The 19395-nt window shown below is 41.4% G+C and overlaps 1 protein-coding gene across 1 annotated transcript; it reads right to left on the bottom strand.

Moving 5' to 3' along the window:
- Nucleotides 1-3686: 3686 nt before the first annotated feature.
- On the bottom strand, nucleotides 3687-19366 carry calm1a (calmodulin 1a). Its single transcript, XM_078406940.1, has 6 exons — nucleotides 19123-19366; nucleotides 16249-16279; nucleotides 13298-13441; nucleotides 9004-9110; nucleotides 7325-7460; nucleotides 3687-4540 (listed from the first exon to the last, which is right to left on the bottom strand). Exons 1-6 carry the CDS (start codon nucleotides 19123-19125, stop codon nucleotides 4512-4514), a joined length of 450 nt encoding a protein of 149 aa, XP_078263066.1. The 5' UTR covers nucleotides 19126-19366; the 3' UTR covers nucleotides 3687-4511.
- Nucleotides 19367-19395: the final 29 nt, after the last annotated feature.

Genomic DNA, 19395 nt, shown 5'->3' with positions numbered 1-19395 from the left:
TACCACTTATTCTTAAACTGTGACCCCTGGTTCTGGACTCCCCCGACATGTGTAACATTTTTCCTGCATCTGGCCTGTCCAAGAATTTTATGTTTCTATAAGATCCCCTCTCGCCCTTCTAAATTCCAGTGAATACAAGTTTCTATAAGATCCCCTCTAAATTCCAGTGAATACAGTCGATCCATTCTTTCATCAAAGTTAAATTGCAGGAAAAGGAATTTTGTGGTTTGAACGAAGGACTAGACAACTTCTTGGATACAGAAAAGACAATTGAAAACGCACGTGATAAAATAACCGTTTAGTGGTGTATTTCTGCGTTAGTCAATACAATTGAAGTAGAAATATGGAGCAGTGTTATCATTGGCTGCTATCATATCCGACAAAATTCTGCAGAAAATGACATTGAACAAACACAGCTGATGGTCATCGTGGATATTATCAGTGAGTACTGCAGAAGTGGTTAAGTTACTGAGTTAGTAAGGGTGGGGCTGCCTCCGTGTGTGGCAGTAGATAGGAATTTGAAGGGAATCTGAAGGTCACCCATCCCTTCTCTCCAGAGATGCAGCCTGTTACTCCAGCGTTGTGTCCATTTTCAGTGTAAACCAGCATCTGCAGTTCCTTCTTACACAGATGAGAATTTTAGTATTGTCTGAAGAAAGGTCTCGACCCGAAACATCACCCACTCCTTCTCTCCAGAGATATGGTAGCCTGCTGAGTTACTCCAGCATTTTTTGTCAACCTCAGAATTTTAGTATTAGTAAGTGTGGAAACATGCCCTTTGGCCCACTGAGTCCGCACCAATGCACACCAGGGAAACTATATTTGGCGTGTAGGTGGAAATCGCTGCACACAGGGGAAAACCCCCACAGGTCACAGTGAGAATGTACAAACTCCGTACAGACAAGCACCCAAAGTCAGGATTGAACCCAGGTCTCTGGCACTGCAAGGCAGCAATTCTTCTGCTGCACCACTGTACTGTGCAAATGTTCGGAGAACCTTTGGAACGGTTGGCACCAGACAACTGGCGACACTCAAGGTCTGCTGTACGTTTTTACTAGCGTGGTATGCAAAACAAAGCATTTGCTGCACACAAGGTACATGTGACAATAAAATTTAATTGACCAGATTGGTTGCTTGAGGAAATGACCATACACCACCAGACAATGGTGCAGTTGAAATTCAAGAGATATGGGGCAATCAGCAATTCTGCTCATGGAAAATGTATATCGGCAAGCTGTGCACAAACAGCATCTAATTCTACCCCAAACAGGCATGAATGAGCACTCAAGCTGAGAAGTTAGATAGAACTATGGGAGCAAAAAGGGAATTTAAAGAGTAAATATGTAATTTGTTTATAATGGTACCAAAGTACACAAGAACTGAACTTCAGCCTGCTATCTGCGCTGGCCATGAATTAAAATTAAACAAATCTTATTTCTCTGCGAATTGTGCATATCCCATCATTTGCTGTCTGTTGTATCTTCCACAGGAAGGGAGACGTGTAGGTAGCCTGTAGGCTGTCGAACAATAGGATCCACCCCACACACAGAACCCGTCACCAAAGCGCAGGACTGGTGTGACCAGTTTGATCGCTGCCTTTGTAAAGGCTTCTGCCACTATTCCTGGAAAAACCCCTCCTTGAAAGCAAATTCCAACCTTACCTGTTTTGACTATTGCTAACCTACAGTTAAACTTTCAACTGCCCCTGAAATGACCCAATAATTTACCAAATTCTGAATGCAAACTTAAATCGCAGGCCTAGCTTGGAAGAACTGGTAAACATGAGACCAATTGCCCCCCCTGTTCCTCCCACAAAATGGATGGAAAATCTACTCAGATGATCAGGAAAACCAAATAGAAACAAAACTGACCAGATCTAGCTCTGGGCACCTGTACCTAAAAAAAACCCAGGTACAAACCCAAAGCTGCCCCATTGACACTCTGAAACAGCACCTCAGGTTATCACAAGCTTCTGTTGTCGAAACTGAGCAATTACCACCCCCAATTGTAATTACCTCTGGAAACATTTGTTTGCCACTATATTGGTCTCATTTTCTACACTTCCAAGTCTACAATCACTACCCTGTGTCCATTCTATCTTGGGTAGGTAAAGAACTCCATGTTAGTTTCAAGCTATGACTCTACCTTGGGCCACGTGTTCACTTTTTCTTGGAACTGTTTGCACTCCGGATGAGGTGAGATGCATGGCATACAATCTCTTGTTCAACCAAAAGTTTAATCTTATTTCAAAGTAAAAAGAATCAATGAATAATTAGTCTAGTGAGTGAGATGTAGCTGCCTCGAGGTACTAATCAGACAATTGGGAAAAATTTGACAAATTCACAATGCTATTCACAAATAGCACTACTGGCTCAGTTTATTGGTGTAGCTTTTGCTAAAACTTTAATACAGAAAGCATTAAGTTTGGTCTGCATATTTACAACATAGCAATATTAAGTTTCATCTGATACACGTTTGAGAAACCAGCATCTCCCACATCTAACAGCATCAAGAAAGATGCACGATCAGCATACAACCTGCCAATATTATAGACCCTACAATATTTGAGATGCATCATATCAATCCCCAAAACAATTACATCTGTAGATTAACAGTTCAGTGTCAGCTTATCATGGCCTTAGCTGTGGTTCAAATTCAAGAATGCTAACCAGTCGGACTGGAACGGTACATCTGCAATCAGTATACATGAAGCTGCCTTCAGGAAATCTCAGGCCAGTTCATTGTCCAAGTTGGGGAATGGAGGAAGGATCTATGATCCAACCCTATGCATGCCAGCAAGGAACCTGGGTCTTGGGTTGTACAAGTGGGACTGGAGGCATGGAGGGGGGAAAGAAAGGCCTTGTATTATCTGGAGACTCCTTGGAGAAGCAGCTTGCTTCCATTTCTATTCCTCAAACATTAAGACATCCCAGGCCAAGGGAAGAAAAACCAGCCCTGGCAGCAGTGTACAAATATGGGCCAAAAATTTTTTTCTGCAGTTACCTGAAAGGATGACATAATTGAACCGCCAACACAGTTTAGCATTGTTACTCAAGCTTTCAAACCCTTGAATTTTCCATAAAGCAGGAAGACTTAAGAATAAGGGGTAGGCCATTTAGAACGGAGATGAGGAAAACCTTTTTCAGTCAGTTGTAAATCTCTGACATTCTCTGCCTCAGAAGGCAGTGGAGGCCAATTCTCTGAATGCATTCAAGAGAGAGCTAGATAGAGCTCTTAAGGATAATGGAGTCAGGGGGTATGGGGAGAAGGCAGGAATGGGGTACTGATTGAGAATGATCAGCCATGATCACATTGAATGGTGGTGCTGGCTCGAAGGGCCGAATGGCCTACTCCTGCACCCAGTTAAAAGTTAATTGGAAATTGCTCGGTTTGGTATGAATTTATAATTTGCAGCAATTACATCAGTGACCATTTAACTTAAGAAATTTAAATTGGGACATACCAACATTAAATTACACGCCACAGCAATGCGGTTTGATTTGCTGCGCGTCTTTTGCAAATAAAACTACCCAAAAGTTATCAATAAAGTAATGTATTGCAAGTATCCACTTACTGGTCTTGAGTTGAGGCAGTGGCCATTATGAAAATCCAACAAGGAAATAATTTGAAGTCACATACAGATTGTGCAAATAATTAATAGCAAATAATTTTGGCACCCAAGAGACTTAAGTTAATGGTCTTTTATTGGAAAAAAGACTAGCATTTACAACTTGGAATGAACATAATTGTAATTTGCTGAACAGCCATGTCGTCATTGTGCTGAAGTCCTATGTAGATATACTCTGACGGCTCCAAGTTATGGTATAGAACAGAAGATAAACGAGAGTTCAAGACACCCCCTTTTCATAGGTAATTTTAAAAATTCAGTGAACGGTAAATTGCCTGACATCCGTTTCACTATAGTGCAATGCAGACACGTTAACCAAGTTTTATACAGACATGCCATCCTTTTTGTTTTAAATATTTAAAATAAGATCTTCAGTCCTGGTAATTGTTTGAGCACACTGTTTAAGTATGAGAACGATTCCACCCCCGGGACCGTCACACAATTACAACCTTCTATTGTAGTTTGCCGTAGCACACAAAATTAACCAACTTTTCAGGAACTAATCATCCTGGTACAATGTACAACTGGAAAAAACTAAGCTATTCCCACAAAGAACATAAAGTGGAATTAACAGAGCCAGGCTGTGCTCAACTGTCAAGCTGCATGCATGAAAAACTGGCCAGCCCAAACAGTGTATTTTAGCATGGAACTTCATAGAGTCCAATTGCTTGGTTTTGAAGGTAGTACAAGTTTTACTGATGCATGGCTTGAAGATCTTTGGGGACAGGACCACTGATCATTTTACATGCAGAGTTTGTGGACAGGTTTTATTTTTTGACATTCAGTAACTTTTGCTATACAGAAACAGAATGAATAAATGAACATTTTGCAAGAGGTAAGTAAAAGATTTCAACTTTTCTAGGAAGGGGGAAGGTAAAAGTCTTCATTTTGCAGTCATCATCTGTACGAATTCTGTGGGGAGGGAAAAACGAACAAGATGATTAGGTTTGATTTAATAAAATATATCAATCAGTAATAGTTTAGATGTGCCTCTTGAGGATTATCTATGCACAATCCTGTGGTAATATGAATCTGGAGTCTCATTTCAACAGACCAATGCAAACAGTACTTATGAAATGAAGCTGGCTTGCAGTAATGGGGACAGAGATGAACATATCCACTCATGCAAGATAGAATGAGGGTCATTCCCACGTCTCCAAAGACATAGATATGTAGGTAAATTGGCCTGGTAAACATAAAAATGGTCCCCAGTGCATGTAGGGCAGTGTTAATATATGCAGGGATTGTGGGTCGGCACGGACTTGGTGGGCCAAAGGGCCTGTTTCCACCCTGTATCTCTAAGCCACAGTAGTTAACTATGCGAGTGAATCTTATTTGAAGACAAGCATCTGCCAACAGTCCCTCAGCAGAAACAGTCACCAGTCACGTCTTTGATTCTGCACCATGTTCAACGTCATGTTCAACGTTGGACCGATTGTATCCATGTGGAATAATTCCACAAGAAGTTGCCATCAGTAAAAATGGACCCTGCACAGCTACAAGTGGTAAGGCAGTGCACTGCAAAAGTTAATTTAGACCGTCGATAATCTAATGCAACTATTCCCTGCAACCAAATGCTATGTCTACCCTCAACCACTAAATTTAGCATTTTAACATCCAGACTGATCTAGAAGCTTAAGCCTATGATCTGCAGTCCAGCTGTGATAATTAAACCTGGAATAAAAAAGATCAGCATTTAAACACCATCTACCTCACTGCCATCTTTCCGAGGTGACCCCTGAACCTCTTAAAGGACAACCCCAACGGCACAAGCTGTTAGCAAACAAGATCAATTCAAAAACCAAGGGCTCGCTTATCGAAAGCTCCAGGATAATCTTTTAAGTTGCCAACATCCTGACTCCACACCACTGATCAAAGTCTTGGCTTTCAGTTTACAGAGCTGATGAATACAGGATCAATTCTACAATAACCCGACCATTTACAATATCAGGTAATTTACCCATGGCCAACACCCTGGTACCAGTGAATCAGTAAAAAGGCACAAGCAGAGACAGGGAGGAGAAAGAAAGTCAAACAGCAGGCAGTAGTCTCAAAAGAAGCTACTATTCCAGAAAAGGGAACAATCACAACCTCCAATTTTGTGTTAGACCAAATGTAACCACACACAATCTCCATTGAGTAGAAGTGTGACAGGCTTGTACAGGTCTTAAAAATTCTTCAGCATTGGTCACAGATAAGGGGGAAATAGCATTGGTCACAAATATGGGGAATAAGCTTGGCGAAAAAATATGTGCAGAGACTCAACGGTGCAGAAACAGCATGCATGAACTTCACTGAGCCAACAACTTGATATGCATGGATAAGTTTGGAGTGATTACATTCACATCTCACGTGACAAACCATTAAGGCAAGGCTGTCAAACCAACAATTGGTAAAATCAAGGGCTAGGCTTTATGACCTGTTAAATTAGGGCCTCAATGCTTTAGGTGTGGAAAATGGAAGGCAGGAAAATTATATCTGGCAACAGTCAGCGGTCTAACAGCTTGTAAAATACATCAGGCATCAAATTATTTTCTACTCTCCTGGGGAAAAAATGCACATTTATACAGAGAAGGAAGCTTAGAGAGGTTACCATAAGCTAGCAAGGTCTATACAGGCTGACAGGTGGGCCATAAGCTCGACAGACTAGATGACCCTACCTGGCTGGACACCCAGACAACAATCTAAAGTGACATTTAGAACCCTTCCCACTTTGTGTCTGCACCAATGGTTTGCAAAATATGCAAACTTCAAATTTACAATAGCAAGTTCTTTGATTCAGAATCAGGCAAAGTAACACATTGTTTTACGGTTCGATAGCAGCCATGTTTTTACATTCACAAGTCAGAAATCCAAGACTAGCTGCAATGTAAACCCCACAAATGGTTAAATGAACACAAGCGATCCATGCTGTAAATGGAAAACAACGACTAGTGGCGACTGTTACAATGACCCAGGGCAAATATACAACCTTATCTGGAGAGCCCATAGTAGACAGCAGCCAGGAACACAAAATACAAAGATTCCTCCAATTGCCCCTCAATCACCTCTGCTGCTTCACAATCCACACCAAATATCTCACTCATGCATAGAATATTGTGCATTGATACATGCCATACAGTCCAACCTACAACCAGGTACTTGGATTCAGCCATGTTAAACTTATTGAAAGCAAACTGGGGAATAGGCTTGTAGATTGGGCTATATGTGCTCAATATTCTGTGCACAAGGGAGGCATTTGGTGTGGTTTGTAAAGCAGCAGAGGTGGCTACGATGCAATTGGAAACATTAATGTAATCTTACTGGTATTAAAACAAGACAGTCAACTTTCCAACTGAAGCTCTCCAAAGCCCCAGTGCCAGATAAGTGAATAATCTAAAACTGTTCAATATCAATGAAAGATGATTGGCCTACAATTCATGAATAGCAAATTCATTCAGTTTAGCTTATTGACACGTGTACCAAAGTACAGCGAAAAGCTTTTTGTTGCAAAACTGTCAGGAAAAAGATTATACATGCAAGGCATTCCAAAGTCATTAAACCACAACTTCTGTTTTATATTATTTGGCAGTATGTGCACTAGCTTCACAGTGGCTAACAAGTATTGAAGCAGACCAACATTATACCAAGCTTCTTGGTTGTATTTTTGTTTGTTTTGTTTCTAGTCCAGATAAAAGCAGGAGATAGAATACTTGCCTTCATAGTTGACTTGACCATCACCGTCAATATCTGCTTCTCTAATCATCTCATCTACTTCTTCGTCTGTCAATTTCTCCCCTAGGTTTGTCATAACATGACGCAGTTCTGCCGCACTGATATAGCCATTACCATCCTGAGAACAAAAGTAAAGTCACCATCAACCAAGTCTTGGAGCACATTTTCTAAAGAGTTGCCGTCCGATAGTACGTTCTCCCTTTTGACCGCAACACCCCACACAAAGGGCCAAGGACAGTGTTGTGAACATTCACTCATCAACCCATTGGCCCTGCAGCACCGAGAGCTTTCATGCAGACTGCAATGTTGCAAGGCGCTCAACACCATCTTCAACTGGGTGGCCTTCAGTGACTTGCAATGTATATTTCAAATAAGGTTGTCCCAAAAGGCACAAGCAGTTTTGAAAAAGGCACAAGCTACGACTGGGAATGTGGGTGATAACACTGCACTATGAAATGGTGAGCAGTTAAGAGTTGCTAAATTACGGCGCCAGAGACAAAGGTTCAATCTTGACGATGGGCACTATCGGTACTGAGTTTGTACATGCTCCCTGTGACGTGCATGAGTTCGTCAAGTGCTCTAGTCTCCTCCCACACTCCAAAGGCTCACAGGTTTGTGGGTTAATTGGCTTAATAAAATGGTAAGTTGTCCCTAGTGGTTAGGATACCATTAGCGTACAGGGATCGCTGTTCGGTGTGGACTCGGTGGGCCAAAGAGCCCGTTTCCACGCCTCATCTCTAAACTAAACTAATAGATTCAAAATAAAACAGAACCTGTGGTACTTAGAACAGAACAAGCTCTTCAGCCCACAATGCCTGCGCTGTACATAACGTCAAGGAAATCACTTATCAACGTGCACATCACCCATATCCCTCCACTCCCTGCATATCGATGTCCCCAACGTATCTTTATGCAAGATACTTCCATGACTTGCACCAGGACAGGTCAAACCAAAGTGACCAGCAGTTGGATCACGGATAGTTCATTTTGTGGTAATTCTACCTCTGAGCAGCAAAATTAGGCATTCCACGTATGGACACCATTTTCTCTTGCTCAAAAGTGCAATTAAATTTCAGAGAGGAAAGCCTATGTTCCAAATTTGTACAATACAGGTGCTCCCTGCCTTACGATGCTTCGTTTTATGATATTTCGACTTTGGTGATGGTGCAAACGGCAGCGACATGTAGCTCGCTTCCGGCCACGTGATCACGTGTATTCAATGTGTTTCGATTTACGATATTTCCCAGTTTCTCAGAATGTAACCCCATCGTAAGTTGAGGAGCACCTGTATTAGATCCTTCAGAGATAGAACCTCTACCACACCCATCCACCCAACACAAAGTGCTGTAGTAACACAGCCGGTCAGACAGCATCCCTGAAAAGCGTGGAGGAAGGAAATGTAGATGGTGGTTTAAACTGAAGATGGACACAAAATGCTGGAGTAACTCAGCGGGACAGGCAGCATCCCTGGATAGATGGAATAGGTGACATTTTGGGTCGAGACCCCTCTTCAGACTCATCAACATTGATAGATGTTTTGGAAGGGTCGCAACCTGAAATGCCCCCATGTTCTCCAGAAATGCTCTTGGCCCTCCGACCTGCACTTTGTCTTTTTGTAAACCAGCATCGGCAGTTCCTCGTTTTTACTCCCAACACATTACCTTGTCAAATACACGGAATGCTTCACGAATTTCCTCTTCACTATCTGTATCCTTCATTTTCCTTGCCATCATGGTCAAGAACTCAGGAAAGTCAATAGTTCCATTACCTAGCAAAAGCAATGTAACAATTAACAATTACAGACCTGGTAAGTTTGATGTAGTTAAACTGGGGAACAGCACAAATTTCATCATAAGCAGGTTCAATTTTTTTCCCAAGAGGCAAGGTTATCCATTGTTTACCAGCAGGAACTGAACTATTAGCCATCACTCAAAGCTACGAACATAAATATTCTAAATCGGGATGTGACCCCCATATAGTATCTACTGACCTAATTAAAGCTGCGAGCCAATCTCATTAAACTATTAATAGACCCCTCCAAAATTATCCAGATAGACAGGTTCACAATGGTAAAGTTAATGAGGAAGATTGCCGACAGTTAATTAAGCTCTATTATAATTTTCATTGTTCTCATTTCAAGTATACCTTACTGCAAATTTTCACCTTATTAGCTGAAGGATAGTGTAGTCAAAAGTATCTGAACTAATTTTGCCTTGCCAATTGAGATAAGACTTAAAAGGCTGGATTGACTGTAAAAATCCAAAGTTCACCAATATTTTAAAACCTCCTGCTGTAGAGGCATGTCGGGAGAGACTAGGCTTTCCGAGTGCATGCAGCTGCTTTGCAGAATACCTCCATTCTGTATCGGGTCTTCCCCTGAAGACCTGATCAAACACCATATGTTAGAGGCCAGCCGTTGCTTGCAAGACCCCATGAGAAGGGAGTGGGTGGAGACGTGAACCACAGGATCTCAAAGGGAAGTCTCTCTAATCTGGAAAGGAGCACTTGACTTGGCATCATAGATTGATGCATAAGATTCATCATTGCAGCCAATGAAGGACTGCAGCAATCTTTTGATGGGAGATAATAGTTTGACAGACATCATAACACCATTTTGTGCTTGAGTGCACCCACACTATGAAAATCTCACTTTGTCCTTAGCTACACATCTTAGAACCATGTGATTGCAACCACTCAACTGCGTAGTAGCAGATGGACAGGTATCAAATATACTGCATAGAAAAAATGAAATTTACCTTTAATTTCCAAACACTCAGACATTGCCATACTAGCTTAAAACATTACGACCCCATTGTAGGGCTAATTTGATATTGTCACTTTTCAATCAATTCAGTGCATTAGATATACAAAACATGCGGCTGCATTTAGTTAACCAGGAATTAATTGACAGTAAACAGCAGTGTTACATCTGGTAGAGCTGCTGCCTCCACTCCAACAACCTGGGTTCACTCCTGACCTTGGGTGCATACCTTCTCCCTTAACCACGCGAGTTTCTGTTGGGAGAGTTGGGTAGTTTCCTCCCACAGCTGGTCACATTAAATTATCTTTAGTGTAAATGGGTGGTAGAATTGATGGCAACATGGAATTAATAGGTTTAGGGAAAAATAGCGATTGTTGGGCCAGGAGACTTAAATGACACAAAAGATACCCAGCTGCAATGTCTTAACAGGTGTTTCCACAGCATCTTTCGTGGCTTACAATGACCCAGAGTCAACGAGTCCATCTTTGATATGTACACATGAGAAACAACTGTCAACTTTGCACACAAGCTCCAGACAAATTTGCCAGGCAATACCAACTGGGTCAATACAACTAGTGTCACTGCCCAACACCCAATGAGCATGATACAGCATTTAAACAGGCCCTTAATGGCCCAATTGTCCATGTGACCTAGTACTCTCGGGTTATTATTGTATCTTCCCCTCACACCTTTAAACCCATGCCCTTTAGTTTGATCCCCAAACTCTGAGGGGACTACATTCATCCTTTGCCCCTCGTGACATAGTCACCGCTACAAGATCACCCCAGATCTCTATGGGATATCACGTCTACTTATAAATCTGCCAACCATGAAAGGTCATAGTTTAACATCTTAAAGACAGCATAATTTTCAAAATGGGATAGGAGCAGTAGTTCTAGTCTGTCTTGTGTTGTCAAAGGACAGGATTTAACAGAGCCTTGTGACTCAGTAATAATATCTACTGGAACATCTGTTTTTTATCTAGGAGAAATACACCTCTTGATGGAAACAAGGTTCCCATGCTGGTTTTAGAAGTGCACTGGAAAAAGCAGACAAGGTCTGTTCTTTTCCAGATGCCTGACAACACATTGTGTACTGGTTTACCCAGCCATACTATCAAGAGTGACCAATCCAAATTCAATGTTGATTAAAAACTGAACATCAGGAATTACTTTCTAACTTGCCCACCAAAAAAACATGTATTATTGAACTAGATTGATTCTCACCCATTATCCTGGACAGAATTACCAGAATAAAATTAGAATGGCTTTATTGCATATGCTGGAAGTACTCCAGCCTACCTGCCAAATGTTTAATTTCTGTACTGCAAGTAGCTGTCAACCAGCTGATCCAACAAATTCGCAACACTAAGTTGGCCTGTTCTTGTAAAATGCACTAAGTTTAGAAACCAATATTTAATCAAAAAGATTAATGAAATGACCTAATTTAATTGCACATCCACTCAATATAGCCCAAACCAGTTTTTAAAAGACCAAGTTAATTAAAAACAAAATGTTGGTCAGGCAGCATCTATGGAGAGGAAGAAAATATTACAAATCAATGATCTTTTGGTTTGCTAATTAAATCCTGTCCTTGAACAGCATCCATCCATTGAAGGTCATTATTGATGTTTTGCATTTACTCCAATTCAATTCCTTCATTTATCAATAGTTGTTGTACATCTCAATCCCCAACAGCAATGATGCTCCAATGTTTTAACAAGTTTACCTTGGGCTACAGCAATCGATGGCAACTTGACAGCAATTTGATGGCCAAGACCCAACCAAACTGAACCATCTTGAACACTCTCCCATAGAAAAAAATAATATAAAATCTAGATCAAATGACCAAAGACTGCACTTACTGAATCTTGACCATCTAACTGTTCACCATATGACTGATGAACAAGATGGGCCCAATTACATGGATTCATTTCATTCAATTACCAAAAGTAGCCAGAAAGCTTCAATATTGCATCTTCCAACTCAAGTAGTCAAAGATCATGTCCATTGCATATTGCTCTGCCTTTGGCATCAAAGGTAAACTTGTAATCTCTACCTTAATCTTTGCCCCCATTTCCAAACAAGGTTTCAGACCAACAGTCAGTAGAAATAGCAACCAACGACCTTAGCCTGTAAAACTAATCCCTGGCCACTAATTCCACCCCATCCTGCCATCACATCTGACAAGACAAATTATACAGAAGGCACAGTCCAGGAAAAACAAGTGCATGCTATAAACACTGGTCAAGCAGGACCCGGGCAGGAAATCCTTCCGAATTATTGATCCAATGTTCCCGTCATCTCAATGGATGGTTTATCTACAACCTCAACTCCTTTGCAAGTCAGTTATCAGTATTGTATTGTCAATACAGAGAAAGCTAGATAGAGCTCTTAAGGATAGCAGAGTCAGGGGGTATGGGGAGAAGGCAGGAACGGGGTACTGATTGAGAATGATCAGCCATGATCACATTGAATGGCGGTGCTGGCTCGAAGGGCCGAATGGCCTACTCCTGCACCTATTGTCTATTTCCACAGATGCCGCGTATTGCATTACCTTAACGAAATGCAAAACATGTTTGAATAGCTCAAAGAACAACTCCTGTTTCGTTCTATATGCTAAAGCCTGACAAGTTCCTTTCCCAAAGTGCACATGGGAATCTTTGGCAACTATTTGGCAAAGCAGTAAACCTAGGCACCTCCAACTGAAACTTGGAACAAGCAAGAAACAAAAAAAAACCAGGTGGGAACACCTAGAAAATACCGTGTTTTCTGTGGGAAAGCAAAGTCCCCACAGTCAGAATCCCACAAGGCTAAACAATGCTGTGCTCAGCTGCATGTGAGGTAAATAACAAAAACAAGGTTCAAATCCTGGTCTTTCAGATAACCGTTGCTGTTGGGAGCAGGGCATTTTTATTCCACATGTGCCTTAGCGAGCAAAAGCACTGTTTTACAAGTTTCTAAGTTTTTGCCTGGATACAACTCAAAATGGCCTAATGTACTAAGTTTTCCATTAACCTTTATTGTGAAACGTACACTGAAAATAGATAATGGTTCAAAGTAACAGATACATGCTCATCAACTGCACTAGTGCATTTAAAATTGGGATAACATGCAATGCTTGGAAGTACAGATAACAAAAGGACTGCAGCCTTAAATCTGGCCATCTGCACTACACATCAATGTCAAACTCACCATCAGCATCAACTTCATTGATCATATCCTGCAATTCTGCTTCAGTGGGATTCTGGCCCAAAGATCTCATTACAGTCCCCAACTCCTTCGTTGTGATGGTACCATCACCATCTTTATCAAAGAGGGAAAATGCCTCTTTGAACTCTGAAAAGAGTAAAACAATTGAAGCAATTAGCTACAGTTCCAAGTACTTAATCCAAAACTCAATATACATTCATTGTTGCCATCATTGAAATCAGCAATTAAAACACATGCACCCTTCAATGTTTAAAGATGCTCACTACAGCATTTGATACTACGTAAACTGCATGGAACTGCAGATACTGGAATCCTGAGGAACTCTGCAGGTCAGGCATTATTTTGGGTCAGGTGCTTGCTTTGGCCTGGCCCATTCCCTCCACAGATTCTGCCTGACCAGCCAGGTTCCTTAAGATTCCAGTTGCTGCAGTTCCATGCACCTCCATGATGCCACTCAAATCTGATGGACCAACACATTCAGGCTGGCAACCAATGTCACATGTAATCAAATACAACTGTAAAAATTGTTTCCCACGGTTATGGGCAGAAGTTCTTGAAAATTGATAGTCTGGGTGAATTTTACACTGCCTATTAATTTAGGCCATCAGGATAGCAGCTATTTTAAAGCAAATTGAAAAGTGAGAACCCATAGTTCTGTGTAACCACTTGACAATATGGATCACATTTCCTTTTAAACGAGTTGTGCTTTGCCATGAAAAACATTTTCATTGTTAGAGCTATTCATGTTGACGCTATAGGAATAAAATTATTTAAGGTCCAAAACCTAACAAGGCAAAACCATATTAATGTGGACCAGTTACTCCAGCATTTTGTGTCTACCTAAGCGGGACAAGCAGCATCTCTGGAGAGAAGGAATGGATGACATTTCAGGTCGAGACCCTTCTTCAGAATGACCCAAAACATCACCCATTCCTTCTCGCCAGAGATGTTGCCTGTCCCGCTGAGTTACTCCAGCATTTTGTATCTAACTTCGATTTAAACCAGCATCTGCAGTTCTTTCCTGAACGTAATGTGGATCATGCTATCTATAAGTGTCAGAGGTATAGGAAGATACTTAGCGGGACAGCATATCCAGAAATCAGTTACTCCAGCATGTCGTGTCTATCTTTGGTGCAAACCAGTATCTACAGTTCCTTCCTACACGCATAGGAAGACACTGTTTCGAAACAGGCTCTTCAGTTAAGTACGCAGATGAATCATCTGTTTACACTTAACCCTACATTTACCCAAATCTTTACTCTATATTTCCATTAACTCGTCCTAGATTCTACTACTCACTTGCATTAACAACAAATTTAGTGGCCAATTAATCTGTTTACCAGCACCAGAACACGCAAACTCCATAGACACCACCCATGGTCAAATTGAGCCCCAGTCTCCAGCGCTGCAATGCAGAAGCTTTAATGGCTGCAGCAGTTTATAATGAAATTGATCTCTGCCCAAACAGCAACACCTTTCTACAAAACAATCCAATACGCATTTTGCATTTCAGTGATAAATGCACTCCATTTGCATAAACACCAAAAATTATAATGAAATTGATCTCTGCCCAAACAGCAACACCTTTCTACAAAACAATCCAATACGCATTTTGCATTTCAGTGATAAATGCACTCCATTTGCATAAACACCAAAAATTTAACTTGCTGGCACTATTAACTCAAATAGAATACCAAGGTGAAAGCCAATCTTTCATAGTGTAAACCAATAATTAATTTGCAAACTAGCCTTTGGCAACTACTATGCAGTCAATAACATGATTACACAAATGCAGCATGGAAACAAGCCCTTTGGCCCACTTGTCCACGCTGACCTAAATGTACCAATGAGCCTGGAGAATGTATATTTTTAATGCCACTGGCTAGACAATACTCCAGCCTACAGACTTTACCATATCACATTACATTTTAAAACTGGAATGTTTACATCAACCCGAAAAGCTGCTTCAATTAGCTTCTCATGCAAAATCTATGACCCTTGAGCACGCTTCACCGTCTGTCTGATCTTTCAGGAAGTTATCTGACCAAAACCATCCATGTTATAGATCTGCCACAATTTCTACCTGAATGTATTCCACTCAATGTACTCATGGGCCAAGATCAATACATCTTGCACCAGGGCAAAATGGTTATTACTGGACTAGATTTAGGATATCATTGAGAACACTCCCATGCATCTACAGCTTTACTAAAATCAAAACTCCTTTGGTGAAGAGAGCACACATTCTAACTGTAAAACCGTTTGTAATACAAACTCATGCCAAATCAAATAATGGCATATTTGGAGACTGGTCACCACACCCACTGATGCCTAAAGCTCAGGGACATAATTGTGAATTAAGTGTTTAACAAACTTCCTGTGTTAGATGGCAGGTATTGACACTATAGTCCCCTAAACACCAGGAACATTTACTTTCCATGGGTTTGCCCAGAAAGCATTTAAACCCTAACAAAGGTAGCTTGTGCCAATTAACAGATTGCTTTGTCAAGAAAAATGCTGCAGTCATCCCTAATTTAGTGTAAAGGCTACACTAGCTGGAAACCCAGATATTTGATGTGAACCATTTGGTTTATTACTTTCTATTCTGAGTTTACTATGATGCATACAAACACACTTTTATTCCTGTTAGCAGTTTTAAAAGAGTTCTAATAATATCAGTGTACCAGCAAATGGCCATGCGGGTGTACAGAAATAGACTGCTTATAAGATTGCACACAGCTATTTTGCCTGACCATGTGTCATCTTGGTGGAGAATGCAGATGGACAATCTTAAGTTTAAAATTCAGCACCCAGTACATTGTCTTTGTTATGTTATTAACTCCACGCAGTTAATTGATATATTAGCATAAATTTGTAATATTTCATTCTTGCCTGTGTACAATCCCAGCCAAACTCCAGGATTAAAAACTCACCAGCAATCTGCTCCTCGGTCAATTGGTCAGCCTGCAAGGAAAAAAAATCAACTTAATGGTGTTATGCACCAGTCTGAAATAACACCCCACCCAAGAAGAATTAAGAGCCTTACGAACAAGCAGCATTTCAGCATCAAGATAAACGGCCTGAAATTCACTCAAAATTGAATGTTCAGACCAGGTTAGCCCATAACTGAAACATGGTGTAACGTGAAAACAAATACCAATAAAAGATCATAATAGAAACAAGTGCCACAAATATCTATCCAAATACAATGGCCACCCACAGAAGTTTTAAATATTATTTTTTTCTTCAGAAGGCAAAGTAAAAAGCTGCACATTTTAGAAAATGGTCCTACCAAATTCCAAACAGTTCAAGCTCAAAAGACTGTGGCTACAGCAAACCCAAATTTCAAAACTATGAATTGCTAGTTTGTAAAATAGCTTTCAACTCAAAGCACACTGGAAGCCAATCATCTTTTGTTAATCTTCAGACAGAAGACCAATGCAAGAATCACATGCAAAATCAATTTGCTTTTTCCATAAATGGGAATGCAATTGAAGGCACAGCAGACAGCAATTTGGATCTGTTCAGCTCTGATATCACAAATGTAGCTAGTATTAATTCCTTCATACTTCATTTTAGTTTTCAGATTGAATGCAAATAGACAATCCCAAACAAACTACCTGCTAGCAAGACAGATTAGGAATGCTAACAGCAAGCATTACAATGGCATTCACATAACTAAAATGGTTGGAAGACCATTTCACCTCAACATCAAGTTCAAACTTTTCAGCTCCATACTTAAGAGATGCAGGTCTTGATCCACTTTACAACTTATCAGATAAAGTAAATTGAATCAAAACTACTTCAGGTAAGATCATATGCTCTAGCATCATGATCTTAAACCCATATTCTAATCCATAAGGAAATTGTGAAAACCAGTGTAAGAATTAGACATACATAACACCAAGGAAATTGATACTTCCCAGGAATATGTGCTCCTGGGAAAGCAGCCTTGCAAATTTGTTGCCAATTGATGAAATCAGCAAAAGTGCAACGTTTATACCTCAGTGAAGAATGTTAGCTCATTTCCCCTGTGAAGTAACTTGTACCACTGTTCCAACCAGTTAAAATGGAGTTAATAGCTTCCGATTCCCTGTTATAAAACCAGAGAGCTATTAACATTGCCGTTGCAGTAGTAACTTCCAAAAACTCTGCCCCCTCATGGGAGAAAGGAACTGAGAAACTGTTCTTCCAGAGATCTGATATTAAAAGCAATTCTTCTACTTAATAACACGGGCAAGATAACTGCTGCCCTTTGTCCAACAATTCATCTTCAAGACAGTTGTACAATAAACTTCAATTAAATCTGTTAGCAATGTGCTTTACCATGCCCCAAAAGACATTTGAATTGAATGGGCTTTTCTTAGTTGTGCATGTATTTAACTTCAAGTCAAGTGACACATTACTAAACTGAGTAAATTTACAATGCAAAAACATTTAACATGGACAATGTCCAATTCCTAACCAACTCACATTTGCTGGTATATTTAAAATAATCTTGACATTACAATAAATTGAGCTAGCTATAACATACTCTTAGTCAATTTAATGAAATTCCAGCCATTGAATTCAGGACATTAACTGGGTAAAATAAATATATCCCTGGAAAGACTTCATAATGTTTTATATCAATGCTGACAGCAAAGGCAAATTCCTCACATTTTGCAATGGTAACTTGAAGTAGGAAAGGACTGGAATAATTAAAATTCCACGCTCCAATGAGAAAACAACGATTCAATTGAAGCAATGTAATCTGCAATTGCGCCACTTTTCCATAACTTCGACATACGCGATGGACCAAGTGGCTTCCTCCTCAGCCATTATAAATGTATGATCTTAGGCGTGCACATTTGAGGTCACAGTTTTGTGCAGCACATTAGAGGCACCGACATTATCCTTAATTTACAAACTCAAGTATCAAGTCAATTAGTAGCACGTTCAAACAGACGGGGCCCTCCAGGTTAAGACTTTACAAAATACTCAACCAGAGTAGGCCTTGGCAACCATGTGTATTTCGCCATAACCTTAAAACTGCAAGAGATTGGAGGGGGAAAAGACGAAACATCGCATTGTTTGCAAAGTAAATTACACCATGCCCCTTTCTGACCAGTGATAGTAACGGAGCAAACTAGTTTGCAGCGACAATTTTCCAGAAAGCCGCGTTTCGTTGCATGCAGCCGCCATCTGGAGCAGGAAACCGCAAGGCTTCCCCCCCCTCCCTCCCTCTTGCAAACTAAAACCGCAATTGCACGAAGATAAAAGAACACACCCTGGGTGTACTCCATCGAGATGAATGCAGATACGTCGTTTTTTGTGTGTGCTTTGCATTGGAGCATGTTTCTGGACAGAAGGGAGAGAAAGAGCGGGGTGGAGAGACTGCACCAGCCCGCCCAGCCCAGCCCTGCTGCGGAACAGGAAGGACTTGGCGCCCTGCTCGCCGCAAAACCCCAAGGCATGGTCATGACATGGACGCGGCTCACTCCTCTCCTACCCTCTCTCTCTCTCTCTCTCTCTCTCTGCGCAGACCGAACACAAAAAACCCAACAACCATCAAGAGGCAGACGTTAAACACCCATCCCTGCTGCCGCCCGGTTCGCGCCAACAGCGCAGGGGTGTAAAGGCGCGCTGACAGCCGGCCGCCATTTTAGCTGCCCCTGGCTGCCCCGGTCGGCGGCGGGCGCTTCCCACACCACCGCCCTCGTCTGCTCGTCCCCCTCCTTCCACGCCGCGCGGTTTTTTTCCCCTAAAACCCGGCGATTAGCAACGATGAGCTAAAGAGGGAGAAGAGATTGTTTTGAGATACCCACCATGTCGATTGTTTCGGGAGTGAGTGGCTGGCTGGCTGGCTACGGACGACTTCGGTGGCTATTTGCTCCTCCTCACGTCGCGGTCCCACTGGCGCCGACTGCCGCGCTCTTCCCCCGATCGCCCTCTTTATATAGCGCGTATCCCTCCGCCGCCCGCTGCTCTGAGGGGAAGGGCGGGTGGGGGGAGGGAGATGGACGTTGCGGCGACAATAAGTTTTTATCACCCCCTCCCCTACTCCTCCCTCTCTCCTCCTCTCCCTCTCGCAACCCAAC

This window comes from Rhinoraja longicauda, chromosome 10 (assembly GCF_053455715.1).
Source record: "Rhinoraja longicauda isolate Sanriku21f chromosome 10, sRhiLon1.1, whole genome shotgun sequence".
Lineage (NCBI taxonomy): Eukaryota > Metazoa > Chordata > Chondrichthyes > Rajiformes > Arhynchobatidae > Rhinoraja > Rhinoraja longicauda.
Note: the sequence above shows the minus strand (reverse complement) of the source record. Positions and strands in the feature narration are given on the sequence as shown.

Coding starts and splice junctions, on each gene's coding strand:
- calm1a (XM_078406940.1), bottom strand. Junction 13,442..16,248: donor GACCGAGGAGCAGATTGCTG/GTGAGTTTTTAA, acceptor TACTCTTTTCAG/AGTTCAAAGAGGCATTTTCC. Junction 7,461..9,003: donor CATTCCGTGTATTTGACAAG/GTAATGTGTTGG, acceptor TTTTGTTCTCAG/GATGGTAATGGCTATATCAG.